This window comes from Chiloscyllium plagiosum, chromosome 4 (genome assembly GCF_004010195.1).
Source record: "Chiloscyllium plagiosum isolate BGI_BamShark_2017 chromosome 4, ASM401019v2, whole genome shotgun sequence".
NCBI lineage: Eukaryota > Metazoa > Chordata > Chondrichthyes > Orectolobiformes > Hemiscylliidae > Chiloscyllium > Chiloscyllium plagiosum.
The window spans coordinates 109,866,797-109,888,653 of NC_057713.1; the positions used below are offsets into that span (position 1 = coordinate 109,866,797).

General features: G+C 40.5%; 1 protein-coding gene across 5 annotated transcripts in view; it reads right to left on the bottom strand.

Annotated features, from left to right (window-relative positions):
• Positions 1-21,857, bottom strand: part of pou6f2 (POU class 6 homeobox 2) — a 581,389-nt gene that overhangs the window by 33,752 nt on the left and 525,780 nt on the right. For all 5 annotated transcript variants that reach the window (XM_043688935.1, XM_043688932.1, XM_043688930.1 and 2 more), the window contains 2 exons: positions 16,242-16,413; positions 8,171-8,339 (listed from right to left, as the gene is read on the bottom strand). In XM_043688935.1, the coding sequence (XP_043544870.1) occupies positions 8,171-8,339; positions 16,242-16,413 (341 nt within the window). The remainder of the gene's footprint in view (positions 1-8,170; positions 8,340-16,241; positions 16,414-21,857) is intronic.

Here is a 21,857-nt window from a genome sequence, read left to right on the forward strand (position 1 = left end):
TCTGCCTTTCTGTTCTTGCCACCAAAGTGGATAACCATACACTTATCCACATTAAACTGCATCTGCCATGCATCTGCCCACTCAACTAACCTGTTCAGGTCACCCTGTAATCTCCTAACATCCTCCTCACATTTCACCCTGCCACCCAGCTTAGTATCATCAGCAAATTTGCTAATGTTATTACTAATACTATCTTCTATATCATTAATATATATTGTAAAAAGCTGCGGTCCCAGCACTGATCCCTGCGGTACCCCACTGGTCACTGCCTGCCATTCCGAAATGGAGCCGTTTATCACTACTCTTTGTGTCCTGTCAGCCAACCAACTTTCAATCCAAGTTAGTACTTTACCTCCAATACTATGCGCCCTAATTTTGCTCACTAACCTCCTATGTGGGACTTTATCAAAAGCTTTCTGAAAGTCCAGGTACACTACATCTACTGGATCTCCCTCGTCCATCTTCAGAGTTACATCCTCAAAAAATTCCAGAAGATTAGTCAAGTATGATTCCCCCTTCATAAATCCACGCTGACTCTGACCTATCTTGTTACTACTATCCAGATGTGTCGTAATTTCATCCTTTATAATAGACTCCAGTATCTTTCCCACCACTGAGGTCAGACTAACTGATCTATAATTTCCTGATTTCTCTCTCTCACCTTTCTTAAAAAGTAGTACAACATTAGCCACCCTCCAATCCGCAGGAACTGATCCTGAATCTATCGAACTCTGGAAAATAATCACCAACGCATCCATGATTCCTCGAGCCACCTCCTTCAGTACCCTGGGATGTAGACTATCAGGCCCCGGGGACTTATCAACCTTCAGACCTAACAGTCTCTCCAACACCAATTCCTGGCAAATATAAATTCTTTCTAACTTCTCTACTCTCTAAATCTGATGCAAGTCCTACTTAGCAGTGAAAGTCCTGGTTTTGGATCATATGTAAGGTTTCAGAAATATTTCTCTCTGTCTTGAACACTTATGTTCAGTTTTCCTATGACACAGCGTTTAGTACCTCACGTACCATGTTGGTTTATGCATGATGGCTTGAAGAGAACATTCCAACTACACTTCAACCATAATAGGTATCAGAAAGAACTGAAATTACTGCACCTCTATCTAACTTTGGGCATGCCAATATTCCTCTGGTTCCTGTATCTTCAGCAGCCCTATACTCTGCTCTATCACAGCCACGGTTTAGGCTTGGGCAGCATTGTATCTACTCTCTGCATCAGTCATGGGTGTCATAACCCATGGTCACAGTGGGTTACTTTTGTTCCCCAGTAACCAGCCTTGTAAGGGACTTGGACCCTCAAATGCAGCAGGTACATGAGAGTGCTCCAGAATGTATGAGTTGTGACAGCTGCCAGTGTAGTGGGCCCACACCTCCCTGAAAACGGTAACGGTGATCTCAGATCACCTCAACATTAATCAAATGGAACAGCTTCCTTTTGATGAATTTTGTAATGTCGTCATATGGCTTTTATATGGGCAGTTGATGACACTATGTAGCTGGGAGAACCAGCTATGATCCTGAATCCAATTGCCCAGGATGCTCATCTGGCCTTTTCTTAGGCGAATGAAATGGGTTGGTGTGACCTTGCACACCATAGTTCAGTGCTGCAATGACCTTCACAGTCACTGTGAGAAGATGATCTGCCTTTCAAGCAGCCCACAGGTTTCACTCCAGCACCTGGCACAGTTCTGTCACAGCATCCTGAGATATATAGAGCCTGTCAACACTGTGCCTCAATCATGCCCAGGAATGGAGTTGGTGCCAGCAAACTCTGGGCCTCCTGCATACCCACACAGCCTGGGGTGCCCTGCAGCTACAACCTTTCCCTGAGCTGGATGATCTTTGACCTCCATGCCACCTGCTGCTGCTTCTGACCTTGTCAACGGCTCTTGGTTTTCCTGCATCCATCTATGTCTTCTAAGGTAGGCAGCGGCCAATATGCCACCAGTGGCAGGGCAATCACTCTCGGTAGAAAAGACCTAAATTGAGTACAGAAGGAATGAAACGGTTTCTTAAATTTCGGAACAGTAATCGGTGGCAGACCCTGGGGATGTGGGCTGAATGCACTTCGCCACACAGTGAGACATGTTAAACATGGATAACGGGGGATACGCCTGCATGGTGCATATTATTCTGCCTCATCATATGCTGTATCCTGTTTGATGTGTTACATAATTGAACTTAAGTGGCTCATACAGAACCCTTACAGGTGGAACTAATAGTAGTTTCCCTTCAGCTAGCAGTGGTCTTTTGTACCTTTTTTGCTGTTAACTTCAACCTTCTACTGAGATGCCCAGGGTTCAACATGCAAGCACCAATGGCATGTAGCAAATCATTTTTGACCAGCTTCTGATCCCTTAGCGTCCTTAATCAGAATGCATATGAAGTGGCTGATGCAATGATTGCAAATCCAAAGTAGCTGCGTCTTGCAAATGGCAGCTTCATGTTTTTGTCACTACAAAGTTTCTGTCGTCATTAACATCACCACTAATAATATTATTGCCATTATCACTGATTTTGCCATGTTCTCCATCTTGCCTCCTGCACATCCCTACAGATCACCCAGAAAGTTCTGAATGTTCAAAGTTCAGACAATCTAAAACTCTGACTGGATGTTCCAAACATGATTTGGTTCACTTGAGTTCAACATGGGGTTAATGGTATTGTACCACTTTGTGTCTCATGCATTATAGATAAGGCTGTCTCCATATTCCTCGATAACAATACTTGGTCTCAATTCTTGGCTCACTTCTTAGCTCAAGTAGGATTGATGCCTTTGTGTTCCTCCTTGATGTCTCTTTGGGTGTTCTGAAATTATAGGGACTCAGTTGATCTGTTTCTCTGATGACTGTGGATTCTGAATTCCTATCCTTTATCTAGATATCTTGCTTTGGCTTTATGGTGACAGAGTATTCACCTTAAATTGTGCCACCTCTGCTATATTTTTCTGTGAGTTTTTCTCAAGCTGTTTTACCTTCTGTGGTCTTGCGAGCTTAGGTTACCCATGAGATTGCTTTCTAATTCTGGGTACATCTGTTTTGCATCTCATCCCCATTAACAATCCATTCTGCTGGTGAGCTACCATTATTCAGCAGTGTTGCTCTGTAGCTAAAATAAAAACTTTTTCTATTTAGGTTCTCATGCACTGATGACTTCATAGTCGTGACTGCTCTTTCTATCTCTCTGTTTAAATGAGGACAGGTTGGGACAACCTGTTATTTGGTCGATGCCCACTTCCAAAGTGAACTTCCTGAAATCCTCATTCACAAATTGAGGTCCATTGTCCAACACAAATTCTTCAAGGAAACCTCGTATTGCAAAGGTATTTTTCAGTGCTCTGATCACTGAACTTACCGTGATTGAATGAATTCTTGCTATTTTAATCCATCTTGAGTAATTGTTAACTAGAACTAAATACATTTTCACTCTTGAATCGAACAAATACATCTCTAGCCTTTCCAATCGCCTTTTTAGAAATCTGACAAAATATAATCCCATCTGTCTTTGAAAATGCATTTCATGATACCTTGACGCCCCCATGGAATTTCTGCAGGATTTATCTTCCCATCAACCATTCTAAGGTTGTACAACAATAAATCTTTCACCAAGTCAAGTATTGTTTTTGTTCATGATACCCATTTGCTCTGCTGGGTTATATTTTGACCACCTTCGCAGATGGAGTTGTCTGACCTTTGTGCATTCCTTGTCAAATTTTTGAGCAGCACAAATTTGTCTAAGTTTTCCCTCAGTTGCTGGTAAAGTATTCTTACTGCTGTAGAATAAAACTCTACTGCTTCAACTAAAATAAGGTCTTCCTTTTCTGCTTCATTCACAAATTCAACTGCCTGTTCCAACATTAAATCATTCTTGGATTGAAGAAAGTCTGATAACTTATCAGCACTGACTACAATACAGTCTCTAATTAATTCATCCATCAAAGCTCCATATCTTCAACATTCAGTTAGATAACATAAATCTGTTAAATTGATTTCTGTTGATTCTCCCAAATGCAGGAATCACTGATTGAATCTTAACTGTACTATTACTAAACTTCCTGTGAGGCTAAAGCTTTCAATGCATCATACTTCACAGTACATTTTCCTACACTTTTTTCTTGCCAGAACATCATTAGCTATTGGACCTACAGCATATAAAAACCTGTGCTGACATGATGGTGCTACTCCTTTGCATGCAAACCTGAAGCTGTTCTATTGTGCTAAAACTGCCACTCCTAGACCTTTTCTCGGAGTGCCACTTCTAGCCTCACTGTAAGCCTTCCATATTATTAAGAGGGAGGTAATGGTAAGATCACTAGATTAGAGTCCCTACAGTATGGAAACAGGCCCTTCAGCCCAACAAGTCCACACCGACCCTCCGAAGAGTAACTCACCCAGACCTATTCCCCTACCCTTTATTTACCTCTGACTAATGCACCTAACACTATGGGCAATTTAGCCTGGCCAACTCACCTGACCTGCAAATCTTTGGACTGTGGGAGGAAACCGGAGCACCTGGAGGAAACCCACGCAGACACGGGGAGAATGTGCAAACTCCATACAGACAGTCGCCCGAGGCTGGAATCGAACTCGACTCCCTGGCACTGTGAGGCAGCGGTGCTAACCACAGAGCCACTGTGCCACCCTAAATGGAACTTCCATCCTTATGGACTATCTTAGCTGATTGACATGCATTAACATTTGGATTTTTCCTTCCTGCTGCTGAACTGTTCCAATTCTGTGTTAACGCTCTGCAGAAAACTGGCAGTTGATATCCAGACTTCAAATTCTTCCAAAGTCTTCTTTTCTCTCCTTTGGAGTAATGTCTTTTTCCAGCAGTCACTTCCTCAAAGTCTTCTGAAGTCTTGGCTTGCCTTCAGAGTTTCCCCATTTCAGGTGTGTCTCTGACTCTATTTTAAGTTAGGATCCTGGGTTTGGAAGTTTCCTTTTGTTCCCTATCTGCTATTCAAGTCAATATTGCTTTTATCTCTAACTAAGATTCCTCAACTTCTTAAATTTTACCTTCCTGCAAGGTGGTGGCAGAGGAAGATGATCCTGATGGAGCTCTTCTGTTCTGTCTATTATTTTTCTTTTCTTCCTTTCTTTTTCTCTTTCCTTAGCCCTGGAGGTGAATCCTGGAGCAGTGGCAGGCGCGAGCAGCGAGTCCTGGAGAAGCATGTGGACTACAGTCCTGGAGCGGTGCTTCCCAGAGCAGCGTGCAGGCAGTGGGTCCTGGGTGGAGACTGACACGAGGGAGGCAGTCCTAGAACTTACCTTGGAGCAGCTGAGTGCCAGGACAGAGCGGACTGGAAGCTTGGAGTGGAGCAGGGATGGCCGTTGGACTGGGATCTGGTGCGGGCGATCAGACCACGAGTAGAGGCCCTGCATTGAGCTGCCTCATTGTAATTCTATTTGACATTTTTTTTACCTGACTATAATGTCAATCTTTTAATGATATCTTATTTCTAACATTTATTTTAAACTCTGTAAAGTAATGCAACTACTTTTTATTCCTCTTTTGTATCCAAGATTTGTCTCTAGGTATTTGTACCTAAGATGGTGCCACAAGAGGCAGACATTGTAAAAACTTTTCACTGTATTTCTACACTGAAGTACACTTTACAATAAAGGATATTCTATACTCTACTATAACATTCCTAACACTTGCTTAATTGTGTCCGCACATATTATGCAATCAAACACAACTCTATAGTGTAGTATCTAAGCACTGTCTTTTCAAATGCTCATTCATGTTTGAGTGTCTTCTGCCAAATTGCTATCATAGCAATGTGATCAATTATTACATCATAATGTCCATTAATATCATTGTACCACAAAGCCAGTAAACATATCCACAGAAAGAGGACTATGGCTGATTTGACATTCCTCCTGTCCACTTTCCTGCTTTTTCACCATAACCTTTTCCCATACTGATCAAGAATCTATCTATCTCAGCCTTAAATATGCACAAGGACAATGCCCTCAGTTCTCTCTGTGGCAAAGAGTTCCAAAGACTCACAAGCCACTGAAAAAAATTCCTCTTCATCTCAATTGGTGTCCATTAACTTTAAGACAATGCCCACCTGCACTGTGCCTTGAGGAGGAACATCCTTTCATCATTTTGCTGTGAAGCCCCCTAAGAATCCTATGCATTTCAATGAGATCACCTCCCATTCTTCTAAATCCTAATGAGGAAAGTTCCAACCTGTTTAGAATACTTTAGAATTCATCATAAAACAACAGGAGCATTACTTTGTATCTTGCTGCATTTAAAATTCTGGGTATGATTTATGGTGAATTGGCATTATAAGAGTACAAGGAGGGGAGGAAGTGGGTACTGCAGATGTTGGAGATTAGAGTCAAGATTAGAGTGGTGCTGGAAAAGCACAGCAGGCCAGGCAGCATCCGAGGAACAGGAAAGCCCTTCCTGATGAATATTAGAGTGATACTGGAAAAGCACAGCACATCAGGCAGCATCCGAGGAGCAGGAAAATCGACGTTTCGGGTGAAAGCCCTTCCTGATGAAAGGCTTCTGCCTGAAACATTGATTCTCCTGCTCCGCAGATGCTGCCTGACGTGCTGTGCTTTTCCAGCACCACTGTAATCTTGACTACAAGGAGGGGAGGCCAATGATGAGATATGTTCAGGCGCAGGGATCAAAAAGTGGACTAAAAGATTGAGAAGATTTGATTGTGTTGTGGTTATGTATGAAATTTACATCTCTTCACCCATTTTATTGATTTGCTTTTGGTTTTGCGCAAATATGAAAGGACATTGAGATTCTCTTTTGTTATACACTTTCTAATCAGTCAGGGCCATTGACATTCCCAATATTTACAGTGATTTCCCTTTCTCAAGCTAAAACTGGAAAGAGGAAACATCTTGGACTTTTATGTCAGTGTCAAAGTATTCACTTCCTCTTGAAATTCTGCACACTTAGGATGACTCACAAATTTCTGTCACCTTTGTAGATTTCAGAATGATATTTTGACCAGTTGAGGATGACAGATGTCTAGCGATTTTGTTACTAGATTCGTAATCCAGCAGTTTGCACTAAGGATCATAAGAACCTAAGTTCAAATCTCAAAGAAAAATCTTACCTTATTGTGGTGCAGAAAGAGAAGAATGCACATCCTAGCTCCACATTCAACCTCTGGGCTACTGCTGGTCACCACTTAACCCATCCCACTCTGAATTTCCTCTGCCCTCTGCCTGCCCCACAATTAGCAAGTTATCTCTGAGCCTCTGAATGACACCTGCATTCTTCCTTGTTCTATAATTATAGTGTTATATTATCTATGATCATTTATGTAATTATTTAGATCTGAATATAGGAGGTATGATTAATAAGTTTGCAGAAGACGCAAAAATGGGTAGCGTGGTGGAGAGTGAAGAAAACTATCTCAGATCTCACTGGCTATTGGAAAGATGTTGTTAAACTTGAAAGGGTTCAGACAAAATTTACAAGGATGTTGCCGGGGTCGGAGGGTATGATCTATTGGGAGGGGCTGAATATGCTGGGGCTATTTTTCCTGAGTAATCGGAAGCTGAGGGGTAACCTTATAAATGTATATGAAATCATGAGGGGCATGGATAGGGGAATAACCAAAGGTTTTTTCCCAGGGTAGGTCATAGGTTTAACGCGAGAGGGGAAAGAATTAAAAGGGATCTACGGGACAACTTTTTCATGCAGAGGGTGGTGCATTTATGGAATGAGTTGCCAGAGGAAGTGGTGGATGCTAGTACAATTACAATATTTAAAAGGCATCTGGATGGGTATATGAATAGGAAGGGTTTAGAGGGATATGGGCCAAATGCTGGCATTAATTTAGTATATCTGGTTGTCATGGATGAATTGAACCGGACTCTATAACAAATAGGCTGATGGACTTCTTTGACCAAATCATGTTGCAATCATTTTTCTAGATCATTCACTTTAAGTGTAGAGAGTGGAACTTCTTAAGCTTTAGTCATTCCAATAAACTGATAAAAAGATCAGATTTTTAAAAGGGATATATAATCAGAATGTACCTTTTCATTTGATTTTTTAAAATTGCTCACAGTAGAAGTAACAGAAGGCGCAGTTAAACATGACTTGACACACTCACCAAGCATACTGGTCACATTCCAAAAGTCACAAAGTACTTAGCTACCTGCAGATTGCAGATTGGCTGTATGCTGGTCCCTCAGTGGCACTTAAGGCCTGTCCAACCTGTGTCTGTGTCAGACCAAGAGATAGACGCCGGATTTTAAATGCTTTTGCAAACTCACGAATTTCTTCAAGGTTTACTCCATCAACCTCACTGGCTGCTGTTTGTGGATCTGCAGTAAGCAAAATAACAGGGCATATCATGATTTAAAGTAGGATGAATATGTAGAGAAACCCATGCAGACATATAAAAGCACAGGTATGCATGCACAAACACAGGTAGAAATGTACACACTGACATGCACACACACAGAGGGGCCCATATAACTGCTGTCTCTGACCATTTTACATCCCACCCAATGTTCTGTTTCTTCATTGCTTGCAGGGAACAGTTCAAAGACAGACAGCACACATGCACAAAGGCACAAACACTCATGTATATACCACTGTACACATACACATACACACACTTACACAAAAGCTTGCACAAACAACCAACCACACACACACATGTGGACAGACACATCCATATGCCTGTAAAAATAGCCAGTGAGCCTATAGGCGGATTAAGCTGTAAGTGCATACAGCTGTATGTCATACTTACTGCCCAGTATTACTTTGATCATCCACTATAATTTGAAAGGGAGTACTAATGAAATAAGCGCTGACTAAACTACGCACTGTTTATATAAGACTTGCGGAGATGTTGACCTATCAGGAATGAGCTATATTACATGCAAAACGATAGCATTGTAACACTTCAAATACTTCAAGCACCCCAGAACAACCGTACAGTTTTTTTGTGAGAAAACTTAACTCTGAAATGATTGTGAATAACAAGACGTGCAATAGAAGTGACCACAAAACATCTGTGGCAAAACTGGGACAGTTAGAAAAAGGGCAAAGAATCAGTAACTATGAAGAAATAGACATGATTTGGAGGTGATGGTGTTGGACTGGGGTGTACAAAGTTAAAAATCACACAACACTAGGTTATAGTCCAACAGGTTGACAACCACCTGATGAAGGAGAAGAGCTCTGACAGCTATGGCTTCCAAATGAACCTGTTGGACGATAACCTGGTGTTGTGTGTTGTATGAAGAAATAGGATAGTGAAAGCAGATTTTGTGGCAAATGGAATGCTGAGAGCTTACAATAGAGAGATGAAGAACATCTGAACAAATGGTTACAACATAAGAAACCAGCTGAGCAACAGAAAAACATGAACAGACACTCTGCAGGTCAGACTGCATCAGCCCTTCTCATAGGTTCAACACTTTGCTCCACACATGTTCCCTGATCTTCTGACTTTCCCCATCGCCCGCTTATTTTTCTCCCCGAGTCAGATTTTCAGCATCTATAGCATTTTGCTTTCCATTCATTTGATTGTGCTGTGAGTCAGAGTGGTCTTTGCACATTCACTTGAGTATGACCAAAAGTGACAGCTTCTCCAGTCAAACCACTTGTGGGAAATTGTATCCAAAGTAACTTGGAAAATGTTTAGTCAGTCAGGTGAAAAACATTGAATGTGCATGGGCACAGTACTCCAAGATATTCACAGATTAAATCATGATCAAAAAGCTGATGATCCTGAATATTAACCCCCATTTTGGTAAGGCTACATCATTGGTATGGTTTATTGAGCTGTGTGAGAAGCTGGTGCTGTGGAGGGTGGGGCAGGTCATGTGAAGATGCATTCACTGGTGTTGACCACACTGTGTGATGCTGCTGCCAGGTTCTTGGGTTCATACTCTGGAAGGTGACCTTTCTGGTTGCCTGTTCTAAAATTTTTCTGAGGGTGGTACCTGAAGGCTTCCTCATCCTCTGTGGGACCATAACATCTGCCCACCCAACCCATCAATAATTCCAGTGTTACATCGATCATTATGAACACTGATGTTCAGGAACTCAGAATGCAGACTATTGTTCTGCAGCCTCCTTTTAAGGAAATCAGGTTGATTGTATCTGTCAGGCTGACAGCACGACTGTTCCTGGCTTCCCTCACCCCATCGCTGTACTCAAACAGTAGGCCTTTGAGGCACAACAGCTAATACCACATTCATTCAGATGAGGTGGAAACATGAAGTTTGCATCTTGACCATCTTCATCTGAATGGGCAAACTTTGTGACCAACAAATGGGTCTATTCAAAATCTAGCTAACAGAAATCTTGAAAGGTTCTACATCTGCAGGAGACAGACTGGGAGGAGAGGGGTTTGGAAAATAAAAATCAAAATTTTCAAACTAAGACGACAGTGAACTGGGACACAAGGTTGTTCAGTTAAGACTGGGGTGAAGGTTTAATGAGTCAAGGGACTTGATAGAACACAATTAACAGAGTTTTGGAGGATCTTCATTCTAATGGGAGGTGAGAAGTTTGGAGGCTGATCAGGAAAAGATTCAACCTATAGACAACAAAAACATGGATATGACCTACTGTAAAAGGTAATCTGAGGCATATGAGGAGATGCACAGAAACCTATTTAGCAAGGTCAAGGCCATATTCACAGCAATGCTTGATATTATGCACTTTTTATATGTACTCTAGCTAGAGTTGATGGCATGAAAACCACAACTTTGAAGCTCATGTAGACAACAATTGCTCACACACAGTCATCAAACATTGCAGTGAAACCAGGGAAGCAGGAATATGAAGTGGGTTAAGATGTTTCAAACTGACTCATTTAAATTTTAAAATACATTTATGCATTTTTTAAAAAGGGATCTTATCATCGTTAGCATGGCCAGAATTCATTGCCTCTCTCTAATTGCCCTTAAACTGAATAACTTACATGGCTATTTCAAAGGGCAGTTGAGAGTTAACCTGGTGTGTATTTGGAATCACATGTAGCCCAGACCAGGTAAGGATAGCAGATTTTCTTCCCACATAGGCACTAAACATAATGGGTTTTTTTCTTAAGACAAGTGACGATAATCTCTTGGTCATAAGCTATCATCTCCAGATTTATGCATTGAAATTAAATTCCACCAGCTGCTATGGTGGGATTTGAACCTATGTTCTCAGAGCAGCAGACTTGGTCTCTGGATTACGAGTCCAGTGACATGACCACCAAGTGACCAAGGTTGAGGGTCGGGCAAGTCCGGATAGGATTAAAGTTAAAATGTTAACATTAGGAAGTAGAAGGCAAAGGCATAACAGGACAAAATTGAGTCAAGAGATGACAGGGTAATTAGACAGGGTAGTAACACAAGAATTTGTTCTGATCATAGCACTTGCATGACCAACATTCCAATTACATAATCAGCTGTACATGGACAGCATGTCCCATTTGCATTATATCAATTTTCAAGTGATTAACATTAGCCACCTAACGAATAAGGCTCTATTTCAGAAGGTGGAGAAGTAGACCCTCTGGAGTTGCATTAACATTTTAATGTATGGGTTTAACTTATATGTTAGTTAGCTATAATTAATATTACTATAGCAAAACTGCTCAATGTCCAGGATATTAACTGTATTCTAAAGTTTACCTCAATAACAAGGTGTTTGTATTGAAACATCAATAAGCAATTGGACCAAACAAGTAGACATTTTGTTTAAACTGCTGGGTTACATTTATCAAAGAACTTTTGGAAATAAAAAGTAATAAATGGGCAAATTAGCAATATTACTGACTTTTCTCTTTTATATAATCTCATTTCTATTGGTTTTTGTTGCATCTTATTTTCACATGCAATCCTTTCTAATTGTGGCCTCTGACTTGGCCTTTCTCCAGCTCTCCAGTCTAGGACCTTAGGGCATGGTAAAATTCAGAAGAACATTAAACAGGCTGCATATATAACAAGCATGACGGACAATGGACAGAGTGGATAACAGGTGGGATGCAAAATAGCAGGAGTATACAATTGGAGAGGTGGAAAGAAAAGGGTGGACAACAAATGAGGTTGATCATGTGTGGGAGTATAACAAAAGGGTCAAGGAGATTATAATGAAATAGATGAAAAACAGGTAGATATATAATGGCATCAGACATACATTGCAATCACAAAAAAATGACCAGATTGTTTGTGGTATTGATAAAAAAGATAAATATTTGCTATGACATCACTGGAACTCTATTTTGGTCCAACTGAGAAGGCAGATAATGTCTTAGTTTTAAATCTCCTCCAACTGACAATACTTCTGACAGTGCAGCAGTCTCTCAGAAGTGTGCTTAAGTGTTAGTCTGGTTTATGTTCTCAGCTCTCTGGAGTGGAAACGAGCTTCTATTCAGACACATCAGTGTAACCAAGAATTTCTAAAAATAATTGATTAAATTTAGTTGGATTTAGAATAGTTATGAGAAAGGACGCTGAAAAAATGTGAAGAAAAGCTAATTCTACTAAGTTGAGACATAATTTAAGCTAATGCAGACTTGAGACAACTAGTTGGAAGTGAACAAGTGCTGATTAGTAGCAGGCATTCATGCAAGAGGTGGAAAGGGTTCAGAGCAAGTGTGTTCATGAAAGAAAGAGTGGAACTAACAAATCCAGAGCTTCATTGATCTCAAGGTACTTAAAGGAGAGGATAAAGAAAAATGAAAGGAAGCTTATGACACGGGAAGGGCCCATTACTGCAGAAAATGCGGAGGAGTATGAAAGTAAAGAGTACATGAAAAGGTATTGCCAAATAGAATCAAGGAAAACTCAGTTATTTATAAACACAGAAAAAACAAAGACAGACTTGGGCCTTTTAGGAATTTTAACAATTATCTGCATGCTAAGACAAAGGATATGGACATGGTTCTTGATGAATACTTTGCATTGGGTTTCAGAGGTAAAGGTACAAACATTGCGATTGGGGGGAGAATTACATATTTGATTAAATTAATACTGTCAGAAAGGATTCTTCTATTTTATTCATTCATGGATTTAGGTGTTATTTTCTAGACCAGCATTCCAACCCTGATTACCTTCAGGAAGGTAATTATGAGTTGCCTTCTTGAAGCTACAGTCTTTGAGTGTATGTACATCCTACAGTGCAGTTAGGAAAGGAGTTCCAGGATGTGGCGGCTTTAACATTTTGGAAGTGGATCTATCTCCAAGCCCAGATGAACTCTTTTCTAGACCATTAAACAAAGGCAGAATCTTCTCTGCCTGATGGCACAGCATTGGATGGACAGAATATAAAGAATGACAAATAACAGTTTAATCAGGACAAATTAGAACATAGAAGGAAGCTAGGTATAAATATAAAAAACAGAAAGCAACAGTTTCTATGGACACCAAATAAAGCAAAAGAGTAAGCAAAGTGAGCACTTGTCTGCTGGAGGGTGTCAGAAATGGTAGATTAAAAGAAGTAGAAGCTGTGATAAATTGAAAAGGTGGTTTTTGACTTCGTTATAGAGGATACAAAAAAAAATCCCATTAATTGCTGTTAATCAGGAGGTTGAAGGAAATGAAAAACCTTACAAAATTTCAATCACGAGGGAATCTGTCTTGATGAGGTAGATGTAGAAAGAATGTTTTCACTCATGGGTAAGTCTAGAACTGAGGCACACTGTTTTAAAATGAGAGAGTGCCTTTTTCAAACAAGGATGAGGAAAAATATTGCTTCACAGAGAATTGTTGAACTCTCTGCCTCAGAATATAGTGACTTCAGGGTCATGGAACATTTTAAAGGTGAAACTGGATAGATTCAAAGTTAGGCAAGAAAATCAAAGACTCTTTGAGTAGATGGAAATGTAGAATTCAAAACACAAACAAATCAGACATGAACTTATTGAATTGCAATGCAGACTTGACAGATCAAAAGACCCACTTCTGCTCCCAGCTCATATGTCAGCTCATGTACACCATTATTTTAAAATGGAGAAAGGAATAGGCCAAGTAATTACAGGTCAGTCACCTAACTTTGGTGAAGGAAAAACGATTTAAAAATTTTGACCATAAGGAAAAAACTTAATTTAGAAAGTAATGAATTAATCAAAGGCTGGATTTGTTAAGGAATGATGATTTAATTTTTTGGGAAGATAACATGGACAGTTGGTGGTAGTGGATATGCTATAGATTTTATTAAAGCTTTTGATAATGTCTCATACACCAGACTGATCAGAGTTAAAAGTCATGAGGATTCAATCTGAAGTGGCAAAGTCAATTCAAAAATGGCAGGAAACAAAAGATAATAGATGACTGGAAAGCTGTTTTCACTGGGGTTCTGCACAAAGCTATGACTTTTTGTGATATATTCCAATGATGTGGATTTGAATATAATGGATAAAAGTTTGCAGATAATATAAAGATAGGTGGTGTAGTTAATAATGAATAAGAGAACTTCAGGTTGCAGGAAGATATCAATGGATTATCAGGTTGGCAGAACAACAGCAGATAGGATTCAAGCCCGAAAACTGTGCAGTAATGCATTTGGGGAAGGCTAACATGGCAAAGTAATACCTAATAAATTTTAGGATGCCAAGAAGAACATAGACCTTGCATAGACAGCATGTTCACAGATCACCGAATATGGCTGAAAATACAGATAACATGGTCAAGAAAGCATACAAGATACTTGCCTTCATTAGCCTGACATTGAATATAAGAGTAGGAAAGTTATTGCGGAATTGTACTAAACACTGGTTAAACAGCAGGTGGAGTACTGAGTGCAATCCTGGTCATTGCACAATAGGAAAGTTGTGTCAATACTAGAGAGGTTGCAGATGACATTTACCAGGATTTTGTCTGAACTGGTGAACCTTGGTGAGGAAAGATTAGGTAGACAAACACTTTTTTCTTTGGAATAAAGGAAGCTAATGGGAGATCTATTTGAAGTTTAAAATTAGTCAGTAATGTAAGATTATGAGGTTAAAGTGAATGAAGGTTCTATACCCCTGAGTTGAACAGTCCACAACCAAGTGGTTAGAATAAGATGTAGGATGTTTATAAGGGATTCAAGCGGAAACATTTTCACCTAAAATATTGCAGCGAATTGACAGTCAGGTCACTGCCTGAAAGGATAGTCGGGGCAAAGGCTCTCAACATTTAAGAAGTATTTGGATATGCATTTGAGGCAGTGACCAAAAGCTGAAGAGTGGGATTAGACTGGATGGATGATTTGTTGGCCAGCACAGATATGACATCTTAAGTGGCCTCCTTCCATGCTGTAAATTTTAGGTGAGCCTCAAAACTGGCAAGTGCCTTTCTTATCTAAATTGAGGTCCTTCCATTTCATGGCCATTGGAGGCACCAGACATCGGAGGAGCATAACCGACGTCCCATTGTGGATCACTCAAAATAAAAGAGCAAAGAGGCTCAATATTGTCTGTCAATGAGACGGGTGAGCTCTTTTTGGATAATGTTTCTAAGAGATGAGGAGCAAATTTGGGTGAATGGGGTTGCAGAATGATCAGCCATATCCTAATAGGCTACCATCTCTTAACTGTAGAGCAAGCTCAAAGGGCTGAATGGTTTATCCTTGATTCTATGTTGTTGATATCACATGGAGCACAATTCCTAGCAGAGAATTGATACTATTATGCAGTAGAAGTCTTAGAGAAAATTGGCTAAAGATCAGCGAAAACAGCTGTTTCCAAAAGTGTGGTAGAGTGAGATTGGCACCAGGGCTATTGAAGTCATATCTGCTTGTGTCCAGGCTAGATGTTATTGAGACTTAGACTCCCATTTGTCACTCACAATGTGGCTATGGACTGTCATCAAAACAAGGCATTTGTTTATGGAATCACCGCGGTCTCAGTACAAGAGGGAAGCTTTTTAACCCACTGCCCCTGAATGAGTGCTAGTTCTTCAACTGGAACTGTTTACTCTACTTCCATTGCCCTGCTTTTCCCATTTCCCTGTTTTTCCCAGTATTCGTTTGTAAGTTCCCTTCAAAGACTTGTTCAGTTTTCCTTTTTTATAACAATGTCATGATCATACACTGTTTCAATAGCCAAGATGTACATTCTAATAATTGTGTGATGCCTTCTAAATTTCCCTCTTTGGGCAGATGCTATGACTTGGATTTTTTTTAGCAAAATTATAAATCAGTATGGTTGTGCCAGTTTTGATAGACAAATTACATTGCTTGTCTGAGGATGAATTGCTGAACAACAAACAGCATAGTGTGGCGCCCCAACTTACTGCTGACTAACTGTCCAACGCTCAGAGCTGAAGAAGAACAGGATGAAGAGGAGGAGGAAGAGGCTTGACGCACTGGGCTTTGTGCAAGAGAGGCCTGCCCATGTGCCATGTGCAGAAGGTTAGCCTGGGACACTGGCTGGCCTACCTGCGGATGCTGCTGCTGCTGCTGCTGCTGTGGCGAAAGCAGAAGACACAAACATACACTAAAGGTTAGATTACACTGAGATCTAGGCAGAAGAAAAGTCAGTTATGTCATTTCACACAAGGTCTGCGCATATGATAGAGAATAGGTTTCGTTTTGGCTTTATAGTTAAAAATTAGATTCACGGTGAAGATGAGCAGAAATAAAGTTGTGTCTATACTAAGTGTTAGATGAATGAATGAATTGAATTTATTGTCACTTGTACCGAGGCACAGTCAGAAAAGCTTTGTGAAAAGAGTAAGGTTAGTGACATTTTGACAGCTTATATTCAAAACTATGTGTGAATAGATAAATAAACATTCCAGTTCTGATCAGGTGATTCTCATTCATTTAAATAACCATCATTGATTCACTTTCATATTGGCAAGTTATTCTCGTTGTAAAATTCACCTTGGTGGATGTGCAAAATACTGGGAATGGATCAGTTGCTCATTAATCTTCCGCTCATTCAGTACAGCAAGTGAATAATCTGTTACAGTTCATAAAACAATCTCCAAATTTGAATTGTCTCCACTTGGTCCATAAAACAATCTATGTGGGGAGAGGAATTGACAGGCTAGTGCTCCTGATATAGAACCTCACTAAAATTGAAAAGCTTTGGAATAGATGGAATGACCACTTTGCCTGATCGTTCCATCTGTCTGCCCTATCAAGAGTAGGTCAGTTTGCCATTCCTGCTGAGGGAGAGTTAGCCTGTCATCCCATCAAGGGAGAATCATCTGGCCCTCCATTGAATGAAAGTCTGCTCTCCTGGCAGGCAAGAGTTAGTCTATATTTCTCTTGAATAGAGCAGTGTTTAATTAGAGGGAATGAAGAAATTTTAGTAGCAGTCCTGCTGCAACTCCCCACTCAATGCTATGGTTCAAAAATTGACTCGGAGAATGGATAAGAGGGATACAGATGGTGGGTCTTGGCATAGGACTCCAGCAGGGATGGTCTTTAGGTAGCAGGCTCAGTGCAGAGTAAGGTTATGTCTATTGTCTCGGTAATTGCAGCTCACTCTGCCTTTCCACTGAATGAGACTGCCTGTATTTATTGTCTGAAAAACACAAACAAGCTATTGGTGGGCCCTTGTGGTACAGTGGTAGTGGCCCTACCTCTGAGCCAGGCAACCCAGGTTCAAGACCCACCTGGTCCTGAAGCATATAATAACATCACAGAATAGGTTGGTTAAAAATATTTATAATCCTAGCACTGCTCCCAGTTCCATTTCTGGGCAGCACAGTGGCTCAGTGGTTAGCACTACTGCCTCCACAGGGACTCAGGTTTGATTCTAGTCTCGAACGATTGCCTATGTGGAGTTTGCACATCCTCCCCATGTCTGCGTGTGTTTCCTCCAGGTGCTCCAGTTTCCTCCCACAATCCAGAGATTTGCAGGTTAGGTGAATTGGCTGTGCTAAGTTGCCCATAGTGATCAGAGATGTGGAGGCAAGGTGCATTAGTCAAAGGTAAATATAGGGTAGGGGAATGGGTCTGGGTGGTTACTCTTCAGACAGTTGGTGTGGACTTGTTGGGTCAGTTTCCACACTGTAGGGATTCTAATTCCGAAGATGGAGGACTTTAAAAGGTAAGGAATTGCTAAGAGCAGATACAAAGTTAAGCTTTTCATCTGCACTCATCAGGACTGACATACAAGAAATTAACTTGTAAAGGGAATGCCAATATATACAGCATGAGAGGAGGCTTGCATCATTGTTGGCATGGAGATGCAGCAGGAACTGTTAACTATCAAACTTATTTTTCTGAAAAAACTCAGACCAGACATTGCTATGGATGGATGAGGCCATAAAGTGATTGAAAACAAGGATGCAACTGAGAAGTTGCGTTGATCACTGAGCAGACAAGAGATGATGATGCTACTTAGCTTCTGAGGAAGAACCACTTGACCCGAAACGTTAATTCTGATTTCTCTCCACAGACGCTGCCAGACTTGCTGAGCTTCTCCAGCAATTCTGATTTTCTTTGTGCTGGACTTAAATTCAAGTTAGGACACAGACGCCTCAGTTTTGAATGATCTTACATTTATGGAGTAGAATCTGGGAGGCTGGCCAGAAGGGTATAGGAATAGTTAAGTCTGAAGTTAACAAAGGCATTAATGTGAGTCAGCACATCAGCTGAGGTGGTGGGGTGGAATTGGGTGATATTTCAACACTGAAAATAAATAGTCTTAGTGATGACATCATTACATGATTAGGAATCCATTATGGAATTACACACACCACCAGGATTTCAAATAATCTGTTTCTGTCTCAGGCAGTTGACAAGAGGAGGGGATGGTGAAGAAAAGGAGATGGTAGTAACTCTGACATATGGCTACCCAGTTTCACCCACTTTCTCCTCTATCATATATCCCAAGATGAAGAAAATCCACCTTTTCCTAGATTTAATACCCATAAGGGGGTGACATAGTGGCTCAATGGTTAGCACTGCTGCCTCACAGCACCAGGGACCCGGCTTCGATTCCAGCCTTGGGCGACTGCCTGTGTGCAGTTTGCACATTCTCCCCGTGTCTGCATGGGTTTCCTCCAGGTGCTCCGGTTTCCTCCCAAAATCCAAAGATGAGCAGATCAGGTGAATTGGCCATGCTAAATTGCCTGTAATGTTAGTTGCATTAGTCAGGGATAAATATAGAGTAGGGGAATGGGTTTGGGTGGGTTATTCTTCAGACGGTCGGTGTGGACTTGTTGGGCCAAAGATCCTGTTTCCATACTGTAGGGAATCAAATCTAATCTAAGCAATTCCGGTTTAGTGACATTGTAGGGGTTATTGTGGAGTAAAGCTTACTGCATGGGTGAAAAGTTAAAGCCTCAATGGGAATGGACTGGCAGATGCAGTAAAATTGGGTGCCACAGAGTGGAGGGCCACACTGTTCTTGCTGTCCACCCACCTACATGGTATTTTACCAGCCATATGAATCTACGTTGGGTGGCACCAAGGGTTAATTGAGCTTAGGAATTAATGCCTCATAGCAAGAATATCAGATTTTAGTTGTGGCCATTTTGCAGGCTGGAAAGCCTTTCCTGTTTGGTCACCCGATGCCCATCCTCACACACATTTGCTCTCCGCGTGCCCTTTTGAACTCCAGCCTCCTCACTGAGGTTTGCGAGGGTGGTCTGACCTTGGACTCTATTCCATGGCTTCTTGGTGTTGAGGCTTACCTGAAGATCTGGCAGCCCCCAAATTGTTATTGAGCACCCTGGACAAATGGTGATGGGGTGAGGGTATGGTGTGGTGAAGCTACTGCTGCTGTTTACAATTCTGGTCTACATTTCCTTAACTACACACTTCAGCCCAAACCTCAGATTTCCTTTTGTTGCTGTTGTACTTTGCTGTCTATTTCTCATGGTTTCTCTGATTGAACTCAACAATTAGTTTGAAATTAAGAGTTTTGTGCTGTGAGTCGACAGCTACTAGTATCAGAGATGTGACTGCCCAAAGTCAGTTCATAAGCATCACCAACAAACAGCAGACAGAAAAGGATGCCATCATTTTACCATTTGGAATTGAATCTAGACACATGAACTGAAGGATTTGTGTCTTGCTTATTCTGCTGTTCAGTTGCATCATGTGGTGTAAATATTGCTGCTAATTTCTGTACTCCACTCAGTTCCACATGCACCTTAGGTAATACTCCAAAAACAATATATTTAAATAGTTAGCTTTTTGGTTTGTCTAAACATTTATCTCCATGTCTTGGCATTGCAAGTATAAACAGGGTTTAAGATCAATGAATCAAATAGTAACTGTAGTTAACAGATACTTGTGATTAGTGATGAGACCATGTGTTGTCAATGATAACATTTATTTATATTTTCTTACAGAAATGTGTCCTAGAATAGCAGTCTATTAATTCAGTTTCTCTGCTGTATGAATTCCATGATAAAATCTCAGGAACCTACCGCCAGCATAAATTGGAATTGCCATTAGTGTACTGAACAGTTAATTCCTCATTTCATGAAGAAAACATTTTTGCTAATTAAATAAAAAACACATCATGCATGCATTTTGAGGTAGCATGACTTTGAGGAGTTTAGATGATATTCTGAAAACTGAAAAAAAAAATACAGTTCTAACATGTGTAAACCAGGACAATCCAAAATGCAGCCCATGGATCAGAAAACAACCTCGATCCCTGGCAGTCTATCTCTCTTAAAATGCTGGCTGTCTTAAACCACAACTGGTCTAAAAGCCCCAGTGGGCTCATTTCTTATTTGTTGCCTTCTGAATTTCACCCTGTGGTATCCAAGCTTTGTACACCTGTGCCATGGAGCATTAAGACCATTTATAGCATTTAAATTACTGCTAATTTGCACTTATCTCAGTTTGCCGTGTAAAATGCAGCAATGAGGAAACAGTAACTAAAAATAGAGTTTCTTTGGTTCTTAGGAAAGTTAGATCAGTTAGGACTTGAGATATTTTGAGCTTAATAGTGTTGTGGGTAAACTTACAAGTTACCTTTGATTCAGCAACTTATTAAGAAATCTCACAGACAATCAAGTACTGAAACAATGGTTTAAATTTTATTGCATGGAGCAACCAAAATTAGACCTCTCAAGTAAATAAGTTAAGCCTCACAACCCAACTTGGCTATTACTCGATTAATAAGCGAATCTGGCCAGGATTTCACCAAGAGTGTCTGTCGCTGGAAGCGTCCAGGGTTCGATCTTTTGCAGTGTTGTTCTTCGAAATTCTGCTACTAACTTGTTCTGATGATGGATGCTTACACAATTCTCCCTCTTTCAAGTTTGTGGTGTGACAGTATTGATTATTCAATAGATTCTTTCATTCCCAACACTGATCACACTTTTGGAGACTTCAAGTCTGTTGCTTTCCTTCTTATCAGAAGTGGCTCCCCTGTTCCTTGTTACATTCGGGGTTAGCTATCTGTTTAAAAGCTGTTCCTGTAATTAATGCCTTTACTTCAGAACATTTGTTCTGCCCGCTAAGTTAATTGCCCACTTATCATGAAGCAGAGGATTACCAAGCAATTGTTATCTCCTTTTTCCCAGGACACAGATAGTTTATATTGCTTCTTCCCTGAAATGGTTAATTTGCATGTTGCTTTTATAACACTTTCTCCATGCCCTTTTCATCTTGAGAAATAGTTTGTTCCAGAAAGAGTTATTGCTGATTCTTTCAATCCAAGAAGTATTAAAGTCGTAAAGTTTTAAAGTTATGAAGTTTACATTGTCACAATTGGATCACAGATTTAAAATTAAATTTGGGCAATTTTGACTTTGGATGATAAAGTAAAATAAGCAACACCTGATCAGCCATCTTGAACTCTCCTGACTTTCATCAAAATCTCTGGTGAATAACAGAACTGTTCGCAGTATTCTGTCATAAGGAGATCACTCAGACCTCCTGCCTTCTCCCAATAACTCAGCACATTGTTCCTTTTCAAATAACAATCT